At 38.5% G+C, this 12,585-nt stretch overlaps 1 protein-coding gene across 4 annotated transcripts in view; it reads right to left on the bottom strand.

Annotated features, from left to right (window-relative positions):
• Positions 1–12,585, bottom strand: part of MAST4 (microtubule associated serine/threonine kinase family member 4) — a 277,502-nt gene that overhangs the window by 199,277 nt on the left and 65,640 nt on the right. For all 4 annotated transcript variants that reach the window (XM_064405477.1, XM_064405478.1, XM_064405479.1 and 1 more), the window contains exon 3: positions 837–958. In XM_064405477.1, coding sequence (XP_064261547.1) covers positions 837–958 — 122 coding nt within the window. The remainder of the gene's footprint in view (positions 1–836; positions 959–12,585) is intronic.

Raw genomic sequence — 12,585 nt, 5'->3', positions numbered from 1 at the left:
ATTTACTGCACTTGAAGTGAAATACTACTTCGGACAGATCATGGAGAAAACAGCATCTACCTATCAATATCATATGAAAAAGAGTCATGGTGATATCTCTTCAACATTGGCTGACCATAGCTGCCTTCAACCTGAATACTGTGTTTAAAAATCCAAAACAAATTGCAAAATAAGCTTCTCCTAGAGAGCAGATATGGTTCAACAAAGTTTTAATGACTAGCTAAAGGCAAGAGAGGGGGGGAGGCAAAGCATTAATAAATTTCAACACTTCTTAAGATATTAATATACAGAAACACAAAGCAGTGAAACAGATGCGTGAAACCAAAAAGCTGAAAGTTCAAGTGTATGCTGTATCTCTGCCCTTTCCTCTTCCCTTATACTTTTATCCAAAAGACTTCATTAAACTCTTGCTTCACACATCTGTGTCCTCATGACAACTAAGTACTTTCAGAAGTGGAAACAGACATTGATAGAAAAGAATGCTCAGAAGAAAGAACAGTTGCCTTCTATAGCATGCCTTTTTTTTTAAGGAAAGAAACCATTTAAATGCAAGCAGCTATATTAATGCAACATTCAGCCCAGACTTTATGCAAAATCCAGTAACCCAATTCAGAGTTACTGCTACCATAAATGTTATTCAGCCGCACTCAACATATTAAGTAATATTGTGTGTAGGCACGCATTAGGTACTTCAAAAATGCAGCATAAGGAGAAGAGAGAGTTCTGAAAATAGACTCTGGTTTGATCCCCAACCTCTGGTTGGTGATCCCCATCACCAACAGACACAGCGATAATTTTTTTTGATACATTTCTAGCATTGAAAGAAAGTTACTCACCAAACTAGCAGTGAGTGAAGGTGCTGACTGTCCAAATGTTTGGTAGCGCATCCGAACAAGATTAGTGGTTTCTATAGGTTGCCACAGCTGCTGTCCAGTTGCACTGGGAAGCAAATATTTGCCTGTCAAATTCAGAAAGAGTGAGTTAAAATGTGAGATGTTGCAGTTGAGGCAATGCAATGGACAGTTTACTGTAACAGTCTTGCCAATGTGAAACATCATTCACTGCAGCCCTGATCAGAGCTGATTCCAACAGAATTCCTGCCATTCACTTGCTAGTCCTGCACATCATCCTTCCACTAGACACAGTTCTCTGTTCAGAAAACTGTACATTTTCCTACAAGAAACACATTTAAAGCAACAAGAGATGCAAACATCTAGAATGCTAGTTCTGAAACTTAAAAATGAAAACAATAAAAAATATTAAGAAATATTCCTCTATTTACCCCTTGAAGGAATAAGGTTCTGAGTCTGAGGGACAAAGTGATATTTATTGGAATAAGACACTTACCACATGGACAATTACTCAATTCTGTGTGTGAGGACTATTCTGCTTCTATTCCCGAATTCCTCATAATCTACCTAATATGTATCACTCAATTCCTAAGAATCTTTATCCAGTGTCCCAAGTAAGGGGAGATGACCAAGGTGCAGGCCAGCCGTTCCTTAGGAGTGTTTACATGGGACTCAGTGCCTGTGCTCTCCGCTCAGTGGTGTCACTTCGCTGTGGGCAGGAAACCACGAGCCCAGGGCCACACAGGGCCACACTCCCCATCACCGAGTGACACCACTCGGAATTGCCTCCCTACAGGTACTAAGGAGGCAGACCACATCTCAAGCTCATGAAGCCTAAGCTACAAACTAGCAGCAAGGAGAATATCCAGGGAATTATACTAAAATGACAAGCATGTATCAATACTGTTAATTTCTGCTTACTTTCATCCACTGTCAAGAAACAATTTATATACTGGTCTTGACAATACGTCCACCTTAAGTTTTGCCTATCTCTGCAAACTATGCAAAAGTGAGACAATCACATTAATAAAGCAAATGTCTCCTCTTGGAAGACCAACAGGCTGATGCAAAACAACAATTCAGAATCTTATTTTGAATCAAATCTCAGTTTAAAAACACAATGCAAGATGTTGATTGAACAAATCAAGTGAAAAATATCTCCAAACCACATGGGCTAAACATTTGTTTTCTGAAATCTTTAAACTCCACCTCATTAATCTTACCATCTAAGATAGCTATGAATTGGCTATGAACCTGACCACTGACACAGGATATGTACCCTGGTAAATCAGCACAGGTTTGCAAAGAAATCAAAAGCCTCAGCTTTATAATTCTATGTTAACAGTAGATCCAGAGAGAGTTGCTGAGAAGTGAGTGTCTTGGAAGCTAAAAGTTCCCAAGCAGCAGCATAGGATAGTCTTCCAACACTTTCCAATTAGTCTTCCAAATGCACTGTTGTTCTCTGTTACACTGGTAAAGCAGAACCCATAAACATTTTTGCACCCAATTTGCTAACAGCCTGCCCAAGACTAGAAGAAAAATGTACTACAAAGCTGCGGTTTCTTGCCCATTTATCTAGGATAACATTTCCCAGAACTGGAAAACCCAAATTAATTTCCCATCTACTCTCTCTGCTTCGTTCCATAAAATTTTGGTTCTCTTTTTGCATAGGCTCCTATCATCTTCAACTACAAAGGTGCCATAAAGAGCTTAAGGCATTGATTGTAATATACACATCTTTGATATTCCATTAATGTCAATCTTCAAATATACCAGTGACATATGCAATTAGAGAGAGTTTTATGTCTATCACCTCAAAAGGTTAATACCTTCTCATCTGGACAGAAAAAAGAGAATTAGGAAGTGACTGCAAAAAACTAAGTTATACAAACCTTCCACTTAAATAGGTATGTTTTACTTCTTTAATGCTTTCTACATAAAAAGAGGTCTATGCCTTTTCTTTCCTTCCTTTTTGACTCTACTTGTCAGACACTGGTAAGAAGAAGTTCTTGGAGAAGGGTGAAATCAAACATTTCCTAGTGCTGCGATCCATAGGTTTCCAGACTTCCAGCAGCATCCAGACAGCTCCAAAGAAGCCAAATCAGCAAAATGCTTCAGCAATATGTATTTTGTCAAGTAGACATACAATACCTATTACTCCTTCAGAAACTATATTAATCCCCTCCAGGAGCCCTAAGGAAAATTATGTTAAATAATTTACAACTTCATCATTGTAGCATAATATTAGGGCATTTTATCCTCATAGAAATCAATATTTGAAAAGCAGTAAATCTTCTCCACCTGATCCTTTCAAGAAAAGGTTCATTCTATTAAAGTTTGTTCTAAAACTGGGGAACATCATCACTCTTTAGTTAACAAGTGCACTTTCTCACAGGGTGCTGTGGTTTAGGAATGGTATTCCCAAGCTTAGTTTTCCAGTAAAAAAGAAAATTGTAAGCTGCTCCCCTCCCACTCTAGTGGGACACACAAAAGGCAGAGATCAAGGACTGAGGTAAGGACATTTACTAGAAACAGCAATGAGATAAGAAAGAGAGGGTTATTTATATGCAAAAACGCTCAATGAATTCAGGACAACAAAAAACAATGGCAGACAGACCCTCTGCCCACCACACTTTCTCCAGGATGAGGAAAAAACCCTGTTCTTCTTCGAAGCAAGAGAAAGAGACCCTTTCCCTTACCTTTCCTGCAATGAGATAGAAAGGTAATGAGTAACACTTGGGTCTGGGCCTTGCCCACCCAGCACAGCACATGGCAGCCCAGAACTCGGGCTCAGCAATCCAGCAAGCTCAGCCACCCCAGCAGCCAGCAGGACAGCACACACCACCACGCCCAGTACTATAAAGAAAATTAACTCTGTCCTGGCCAGAACTAGGACATGGGGTTGAAACCAGTCTCAAAATCAGACACGAGGCCATTCTCAGACTGCAGTAATTTTCATTTTGTATGAATCCCACTTGAGCCTCCCAAGAAGAAAGATGGAAGGCAATCATTTCCATTTAGTACACAAATTAACATTGTTTTAAGCCAAAATAAGCCAAGAAGGTTTAAATAACATGATAATTTAGTCTAGGAGGAGAAAGATATATGATAAATAAGGGTTATTATAAATGCTTGTACTTACTTTTTGTTTTAAATGTGCACCAGCTCCAAAATATGGACAGCTAATATAATCTGTAGCTTACCACATGCAAGGCATTCTAACAGCCACCTTTACTATTTGTCCTTTACAGTAATCTATATTTTACTCTGTTTTTACCTTGCTCAGACATCTGAAAGAAAGTCTAAGATATCTTGATAGAGAGGCTAGAGGAAATGCAATCCCACACAGCAACAGAAACTTGTACTAAGCCCTTCCTTGAACTGTAATATTTTGCCTGACTCACAAGAAAGCAGAGTGGATTTACTCAGTACCATATAGTCAGTATCTCCACTGCAAGAATTCATTTAATAGTTCATTATTTTTTCTGCACAAGTAGCATCAAGAAATATTTAAAATAATGTTGGGGGTGTGTCTGTTGAAAAGATAAATTAGGCAGTAAATACTATCAAAATAGCCAGTGAAATCATGAGCATGTGTGATGCTGGAATTACCCCTCCTCCCATCTTTATCCCCAACGGCAGCCTTGAAAGTACCACAGTTTTCACAAGGTACTAGAATTAAGGTAAGCAGACTGTCTAGAACTCCAATTCTTCCTTTCATAGTACACAGGCATTTAAACAAAGAAACGGCATACAAGAAATATGCTTTCTAAAGAGGCAAAATTAGCCAGACCTTAGACAAAAAGATAAATCTCTTATCTGAGAACAGAGCTAACCTACTGCATTTAACCATTACAAGGTAAAACAGACCCTGCCCAAAGTGAGTTAATCATCCACTCTCCCTCAATTCCTCCAATAATAATTAAAAAAAAAAGTTAAAAATCCCCTCATACTGTCCACTGCCCCTTTCCCTTGACATTAGAGCATTCCTACACTTTTTTTGCATAGTTTCATTCATAATTGTATGCAATTTACTGCATTTACATTTTCTTTGACAACCCTTGATTTTACACATATCCACACTTTCCCTTATAGTGATTTCAATGCCAGTATTACACAAAAAATTTGACTGAAATACACTATTATTTTCACACCGCATTCATGTCTGCCTTCAAGTTTAATGGTCCAAGCAGCTGCTTTCCTTTTTAAGTGAAGTTATTAATGAGGGATTCATCAGGGACTGAGAGGAAGGCTTCAACTCCACCTCAACACTTCCATCTTAATTCAGTATTCTGGCCCATATGCAGCACAGAACATTGCCAGCATCCAGACCACTGATACACTGGTAGTAATGTTCATACTATTTTCATAAGCTATTGATATTGAGTCATCCACTGACAGAGGTCCCCTCCTCTTCAATTCCAAAATGTTCATTGTTGACTTCCTCCACTTTCTCTGCAGAAGCTTTGCTGGTATCTTTGTCTCCCTTCCTGTGCCTGAAACTATCAGACCAGCCTAAAGCAGCTACACTGAAACTAACTTCCCATATCTGAATGCAAACCTAGTTAGTCCAGCACATTTATCAAAATACATTCTGACGAAAGGTGGTTAAAGTTGACTATGTAATGGAAATAATTTAGCATTATTTAATAGTATTACCTCATCATAGGTAACACATCACTGCAGTTCAGTGGCATCATCCCCTTGAACATGCCTCCTGCATATCTAGATTCACATGTAATGAGTATTTGTTGAAAGTCCAAATGGAATCATTAATTCTTACTTCTATTCTGTTCAGCATGCACCTATTCATTATACGACATCTTGTATAAGGACAAAATTACTTGTATAAGGACAAAGAGACTAAAACCACATACACTTCCACAAAAATCAGCCACAAAAGGCAGGCTTTGCTTTATTCTAAACAGAAAAGTTTTTCCTACTGTTGAAGTTCTCTCCTTCCTCTGTCCCTCTCAAATGCATATCATAATAGGACAGCAGAGAATTACTAAATAAGCCTGAATCTAACACCTACAAATCTTCCATTTTCAGTTAGAATTTAGAAATAACTTTGTCTCTGATAATTAAGCAATTGCATATGATTAAAAAAATGTTGTGGCATCCAAGTAAGATTTTACCTTTACAGAAGTACTTAGGACAGTGTAGATTGCACTGCTAGAAAATCTGATTTGCAACTAGTCAAAATGCAAAAATAAATACAGAGGAAGCATCTTGAAAGTTTTTAATATAAATATTTTTTGTTAAATAGTAGAAGCAGTTTTCCACTACACGACTGGAAACAGAAGACAGGCATGTACTTTGCTAAAATAGAAGAATCTGAATTTGGGCTGACAGCAGCTACAGACTCAATTAGTCCAAAGCAAAGCTGTGCATATGATTACAGTGTACCACAGACTTACCAGAAGCTAGCATCAATGTGTTTGTGTTAGTTGCTGTGAAATAGCAGTCTTCAAAATAGCCTCTTGCCATCTGGACATCTTTAATGCAAGGGCCAAGAAATACTTATTTCAAATTTTCAATTAATTATCTTGTAAATTCACCATAGGTATTTATGATACAAGTGCCGAATATTTTTAAAAAATACAGAAAGCTAGGTACTTCTCTCTCAATGGTTTACTTTAAAATCTAACTGATCTTATCTAAAGAAACTATGTTCTAGACAAGTCAGACTTGCCAAGCAGTTTCAAGTGGGTTGATAATTCCACACTTCTTTTTGGGGAGCCTTAGGAGCATGATCTACCTCAGAGCAACAGCAAAAAGCCACAGAAGAGAAAACTGGACTCTACTGCAGAGTGCTCTCAATCATAAAAATGTTCTGAAAAGAAACACAGATATTTTATATCACATAAATATAAAGTGATATAATTTTTTGTGGTTTATATTTTAAAACACAAAAAAAAAAAGCCCAGAAGAGCTGGGTTCATTGATAGGTCTTGATGTGAACAGAAGTAAGACTGAAGCCACCACCTGCCACCAGTTCACCAGAGAAGCAACAGCAGTCCCAACATATCCAAAGCAGCCACTGTTACCAGATGATAAATTGTCTACACCTGGTGAGCTAAAACAATGCTTCTTCTCCAAAAACTACTGGCCTATGGAACTGCACAATGTCTAACTGCGTAAGAAGGAGAACTGCAAGTTCACCAGCCCCTGCGCCCTGCCAACTCAGGCAGGTCGGCTGAAACATTGGGATCTACAACCACCAGGGACCACCAGAGAGACCCCCAGGACAGAAGAACATGTGTGTAAAGGGGAAGGAAAACATGTTAATGATTTCAGGGAAATTATTATCATATTCTGGGACAATTGATCAACATGTATGTGAAATACAGTATATGAGCAGGAACTTCCCTATACTCAAAATGCATGACTTTAGAAAAAGCTATTCCCCTGTGCATATGGACAAATAAAGAATGCTTGTTTCTTAATGCTACATTGGTGGCAATAACTTATGTATTTTACTGAATTTTTGATAACACCACTGCCACTCACAAACTGCCTGAGCAGCAGAGGTGAAGGCCAGTGAAAGCTGGAAGCAACATACTACCACCACTTTCACCACCCCAAGTAAGTGAAGCCTCACTCCATGTTCAGACACCTCCCACCTTCAAGGTTCAAGTTAGGGCACTTAGCTTTACTGCCTCAAATCGAACTCCTGTAGACATCCTGTAGAAAATTATGGGGACACTGCAAATTTTAGGGTCTATTTTCACATCTAGGGTCAAGGAGGAGGGGTGGAATAAAAGCCCATCATTCCCATCAGTTGTTAACCAGAAAAGAGTGGATGGATTTGAAGTCATCACTAGGAAGCTTCTCAGTATTTTGCCTTATTCTATGTAGCTGCATCAGCAAGTTTTACTTAAATTTCAAATCACCACCACCAAAAAAAAAAAATTACCATTTTAATAATGTCATTTTTATTGCCCAGAACTTAAAGGAGGATGTTTTGCATATTACTCAGCTACACATGGTTGAAGCTAATGAACAATGCCACTTTCCCAGTCTGATGCAGGAGGTGAAATTTTCATTTCATCCAATTTGTCCCCTAAACATAAAATTGTTCAGGTAAATCTATAATTACAACTGCCTCAATTACAAATTCTTTTGTTACTGTAGAAGAAGCCTTCGTAAAAAATCCTATTACACTCACTATAGTTATTTTACTTTTTGATATACTATAAATCTCCTAAAATGCTCTATATTTGTTTCACTTTCTAAAATTAGATGAAGCAGTGGCACCCCCAGGCACATGGTATGATTCTTTGGGTCGTCCTGAGCAGGGCCAGGAGTTGGACTCATTCATCCTTGTGGGTCCCAGCTCAGGATATTGTAGGGTTCTGTGATTCTGACAATGCATGAAAAAATAAATGTGGCCCACCAAAGGCAAAAATTTGGGGTGAGATTATGAACTTTTAAAAATCCACAAAAAACTGCAGTAGACCTACCTTAAAATTTCACCAACATTGGCAGAATTGGAACTGGAAAAGAACATACCAAGTTTTGGACCACAAACTAGTAGGATGAAAGTTCAGATCTGTTTAGATCTGTACCTAAAAATACACATATCTATAAAAAGAAAATGAAGCCTCCATTAACTACAAAGTCATGCAGAATCAATCACCAGGAAGAAGTCAGAAATAATGGTTCATGCATGGAACAAAACTCTGTCACTGGAAGTAATTTAAAAGACAGTACAAAACTTTGCTGATAAGCAAATTACTCAGAGTTCCCTTGCTAACAGATACTCGCTGAAGTTACATTGACTATTTGCAATTTATTACTGAAGGACTGTGACAGCAATATAATTCAAAAATTCACTATTGCTCAATTCAAACATTATGTGAATAATTGCTTCAATCAGTGGCCAATACTCTTGGCTCACAACTCTCCACCAGCTCAACAGGTGGGGTTTTGCTGACAGAATTTATGGTATGAAATAAACATCTCCCATTGCACTATGAAGAACATGCCCAGCAACCCATAAGTGACCTTAAGACAAACATTAAATTATGTGTTAACATGGTCTTTTCTCTACAGTGATCCCTTGTCCCATGTACATGTTGTTATGCCCCATAATTAAATCCCTACATACTTACAGTAGTTTTTTCAAAAGGCAGAGTTTCCCAATAGAAAATCCTGCTCCTATTTTCACTGGAAAACATCTGTAAATGTTTCCACTCAAGCTGTCAACCTTCATTCGAACGATTAAGTACAGGAAGTGTTTGTTCCCTCTTCTCAAGTATTCCTCTACATTCAATTTATGCTAAGGCAGTTGACTTGGAGAAAGCAAGTATGTGGTCAAATCATTTGCTTTACAACATCCACTAGAGACCACAGGGAAAAAAACAGGAAAACTTAAGCCTTTAGGAGTATAGATCATGTGTTCTTGATGCGCAATTATAGTTTATTCATAAATATGCTGCAGTCAGTTTTGCACTAATGAGCTCAGGTACTAGCAACAACAGGACTGCAGCCTCACACACCTCAAATTTAGTTAATCAGCTGATTAAATACAAGCATATAGCTAAGTCCAGGCAAGTGGACTGGACTTTAATGTGTGCTTTTACAGTTTCACTGCTAAGCATACTTGAACCAGCTAATTCAACAGCTCTTAGGGTACTTCTTAAGGAGCTACAACTCAAACCTCAGAAATTTAACAAGAATATTAATTTTCTCCACTTTTTGTTTTTCCACTAGGACAAATGACTCTTAACAATTCTCAAGCTGCTTTTATAAGTGTCCCAAAGAGGGTTAAACTCTATTTCTCCCTCCTTCAAAATTGGCAGCTTGCAAACATATCTGCTAATTAGGCACTCTACTGCTACAGTTCGCTTTGATCTCAACAACAATCAACTTCTCATGTTCTGATGATACAAGCACGATTAAGCAGCAATCGAGGAGTTAAAGGCAAAATAATGAGACAGGAATACAATATCTTCTGTTCTCATCTCATTCTATTACATGGTGCAGACTCCAGACACGTCAAAGAATATGGAAATTATCTTGCTAGGCACACAGGGAAGTAAAAATCAACTCCACTATGCAGGCTGATTGAAGCCTTAAATGATGAAGGTAACTGACAATGACAAATATAACCTAATGTCATCTCAAACACCAGCACACCAAGAACCATCTAAAAATGCGTATTTCATAGCAGAATATATTTACTTCATCTGGAGAAGACAGCTCAGTACTGAATGCATTAAAAAAAACCAAACAAAAAACCCTCCACACTGTATTTCCTCAGCCACGTAATTATAGAATAGATTGCCTCTATCTCTTTCTACTAATTCTGGAATAAGTTTAACACATGGCAGGGTGCTTCAAGGAAACCTTTGAGGAAGGCAATTGAAAAGACTGCCAGATATGCTCTGGGTAGGCAGTGAATGATGAAGCATGTTGTGCTTGTGTCATGCACACATGGCTGCTGAACCTTTCCACCTCTGTAGCCCAGAGCCCAGTGGTGTTAGCCCCTGTGCTGGACTGCTACTCTTCCTCTGCTGCTGTTGGGGAGAGCCCTCAGGCAGCTGCAGCTAGGGTACATCCAGTCCTAACATGTGGCACAATGAAAGCCATTTTGAAATACTTCTCTTCTGATATGAGAAGGGAAGAAAATGCAGGAAGTAAAATTTCCCATTAAAAGGCACATCTGATAGAGCTTTGGCACGGGCAGTCACTCTTACTCCACATCCTACAGCACTCCAGCTTCTGGGGCTGGGGACAGGCCAAAAGAGTCCACCAAGCTGTATCCCCAGAGACAGCTACAAAATCATAGGGCTTTCTATGGAGTGGTGTGATCATGTATTGTATTCATATATTCCTGGTGTAAATATGTAAAATTTCTTCCATTACATCTTCCAAACAGGAAGAAATTTTTATTATGTACACAGTAAAAACGGAACACTTCCTCGTATCTACACCAGGAGTCCATCATTACTAGAAATAACCCTGTTTTTAAATGTTGTCATTAAACTAATCATATCATCACTATGACAAGCAATTGTATATTATGGGAAGGTCTCATTTCCAAAGAGGTTTCAAAGTAAAAGTCACATGATTGCACAAGTTCAGTTTTCCCCAGTCACCGAGTTGTACCAAATAGTTGACACTCTTAAGATTTCATGAGCTATTCTCCATTTTAAACAATATTAATGATAATTTATACAGCCAAATGTTTGTGAAAATTCTGCTACTGCCAATTGCTCCTCAGTATGAACAGGGAAAACCTCCTCTTCCAAGTCCTGCCAGCACATGCCAACCTATGGATAAGAGAACAGCTTGATTTTCATGGTCCATAAAGCTGTTGATCTTTCTGCTAATTAGTGTTAGCAGAGTGATGAATCTCTGAAGCAAAAAACAGACTGAGAATTCCCAAATTCATTTCAAATCAACCACAGATTAATTATACAGGAATAACAACAATTGCTGAGTGTATTTGGATGACTGATGACTCAGAGGTGGAAAGCTGATCAAAGTTTTAAGAACATCAAAGAAAAAATACATAAATCACAAGTTATTTTTTTCTTAGCTCTTCATGATCTGTAGACAATATGGGATCAGAAGACGATGAAGTAATTTTACTAACGTAGTGCTTTAGGATCCTCGGATTAAAGATTCTATAAAATGAAATTAGTATGTATTATGTTACCTGTACTTGTGTAAGATCAATATAAGCCTAGCAGATAATAGCCCTACCACAGACACAATTAGCCCACCAGGAAGTCTTTTCCAAGTAGTTAATGGCGAGATAACAGTAGGTGAGATAAAAAGTTCAAACTACAGGTAGCTAAAATGCATTTTTTTTCTTTATATATAACAGCAGAACTTATCAGTACAGTATAAAACAACTGAGTTAGCTGCAGTACATTCCAAAATATGATCTCTTCCCAGAAATATGTTCTCATATTTTTCAGAAGTAGAAAGGGAGATAGCAATCTCCAAATGCTGCACAGCAACTGAGAACCCAGGACTGCACTGCCCGTCTCGGGGTAAAGGGAGGAGCAGCAGCGGGACATGAAAGTCAGGGCAATTTGTTTTGCTTGTCCAAGTGATTTGCTAGGTTAACCCTCTCCACAGTAAAAGCTCATTTAATTTCCATCCTTTCACATTACCTTCTGCTGTGGATTCTGTTTAAGCATCTCTGAACACAGCAAACTAAAATCTGTAGACAATTTAAGCCAAAAGCCCTCTGACTACAGACAGCCCTTTGAAGTTTGTGGAGATCAAGACAACCAGCCACCACAGAAAAGCAGCTTTTTAATTAAACATCTTTTCTCCTGATTCAAAACAAGTTTTAAAGTCCCAGTCTGTGTACCATTAGAAATCCTTAAGAAGGCAATCTAAGGCTACAGCAAGGCATTTAAATATATGCATATTAAACAAAGCTGATCCCACCTACCACACTTTCCTCACAACCACATACTTTCCCCATCTAGCACACTGCCACTGCCCCTGCACCCAGAGGGCACCAGTATCCCTCTGAAGTAATCCTCTTTTCCCTCTCTATATGACCTAGGGCTATGAAACAAGCAGCTGCAGCTCAGCTTTGTGACAGGGCTTATCCTGCAGTTCAACAACCTGTGCAAGGATTGTGTTTAACACTTTCTGTAGCACAAGCAAAACTTTTAAAGATCCAGTTTACTTCCCAGACAAATGGTGCGGCAAGCACTGTTTATGGGCATGTGTTCATGTAGGGAAGGGGGAATCTGGAGCA

The sequence above is a fragment of the Passer domesticus genome, chromosome Z (genome assembly GCF_036417665.1).
Source record: "Passer domesticus isolate bPasDom1 chromosome Z, bPasDom1.hap1, whole genome shotgun sequence".
In the NCBI taxonomy this organism is placed as follows: Eukaryota; Metazoa; Chordata; class Aves; order Passeriformes; family Passeridae; genus Passer; species Passer domesticus.
The sequence above is the reverse complement of the archived record's forward strand: the minus strand, read 5'-3'. Positions and strand labels throughout refer to the sequence as shown.